General features: G+C 42.9%; 1 protein-coding gene across 1 annotated transcript in view; it reads left to right on the plus strand.

Moving 5' to 3' along the window:
• The window catches only part of LOC116007832 (MDIS1-interacting receptor like kinase 2-like), a 21,498-nt gene that overhangs the window by 18,888 nt on the left and 1,143 nt on the right, over window positions 1–1,467 (plus strand). Inside the window, exon 2 of the mRNA XM_031248500.1 lies at window positions 7–1,432. Within this exon, the coding sequence (XP_031104360.1) occupies window positions 7–1,432 (1,426 nt within the window). The remainder of the gene's footprint in view (window positions 1–6; window positions 1,433–1,467) is intronic.

The raw sequence follows: 1,467 nt of genomic DNA on the forward strand, positions 1-1,467 counted from the left end.
ACTTAGAAATCTTGTTTCTTCGTGCCAACAATCTTTCTGGTTCCATTCCTCGTGAACTTGGCAAACTGGAAAACTTGACCGTACTGGAAATGGATGATAACCAATTCTCAGGCCATTTGCCAGACGGTATTTGTAAAGGGTTGGCACTTCAAAATTTCACGGTGAACAACAATAACCTCTCGGGGCCAATTCCACCCAGCTTAAGAGACTGCAGAAGCTTAAAGCGTGTCCGGTTTGATGGCAATATGTTCACTGGAAAACTCTCTGAATCCTTTGGCATATACCCTGATTTGCAGTTTATGTGGCTCAGTCAAAACCAGTTTCACGGTGAAATCTCCAAGAACTGGGGAATCTCCAGAAACTTGACAAACCTGCAAATGGCTGAAAACAATCTCACAGGTAGAATCCCTCCTGAGTTTCAAAATTTGACTCAACTAGGAATACTCAATCTCTCTTCAAATAAATTGGGTGGGGAGATCCCTGCAGAACTTGGGAGTCTATCATCTCTTCTTTCTTTATACTTGGGGGACAACAATCTTTCCGGTCAACTACCCCAAGAGTTAGCCTCTCTTAAGAAATTGAATGTCCTTGATTTGTCCAAGAACCAATTTAGTGGACCAATACCCTCATTCATAGGAGACTATGAGTATATGCATGAATTGGACTTGAGCCACAACAACTTCAGCCAGCATTTACCAGTTGAGCTAAGTAAGATATCACATCTTACAACGCTGGACCTGAGTAACAATTCTCTCAGTGGAGAAATCCCACATTTGTTTAATAGTCTTGTTGATTTGGTGAATGTTGATTTATCCTATAATCAGCTGACTGGCCCTATTCCTGACACCATGGGTTTCAAGCAAGCATTTCTGAAGGGAAACAAAGGTTTATGTGGAGATAATAAAGACCTTCCACCTTGCTCATCAACACCTACAGAAATGTCCTCTGTGGAGAAAAAAAGTGGCCACAAAAAACAGATTCTCAGCATTGTATTGCCTATAGTGGGAGCTCTGGTACTAGTTTCTGTGTTCGCGGTGGTTCTTTTCACTTGTGGTGGGAAAGGAGATAGAGGTCCAGATGAAGAGCAATGCAATTCGTTGAGGCGGGGAGATGGTGACAACAATGATGAAGACAGTGATCTCTTCTCCATATCCTCATTCCATGGAAAGGCATTGTATTTGGACATCTTGAAAGCCACCAAGGAGTTCCATGAGATGTTCCGCATTGGGGAAGGAGGGTTCGGGACTGTATACAAGGCGAAGATCCCATCAGCCGAGACAGTAGCTGTAAAGAGACTTCATTCATCAGCTGAGATCACTGATAGGAAGGGCTTCTTCAACGAAATAACAGCTCTGACAACGATCAGGCACAGAAACATTGTCAAACTCCATGGCTTCTGCTCAAATGTGAAGCATGCATTCTTGGTTTACGAGTACCTTGAAAGGGGTTCTTTGTCAAATATGCTGA

The sequence above is a fragment of the Ipomoea triloba genome, chromosome 16 (assembly GCF_003576645.1).
Source record: "Ipomoea triloba cultivar NCNSP0323 chromosome 16, ASM357664v1".
Taxonomy (NCBI): Eukaryota; Viridiplantae; Streptophyta; class Magnoliopsida; order Solanales; family Convolvulaceae; genus Ipomoea; species Ipomoea triloba.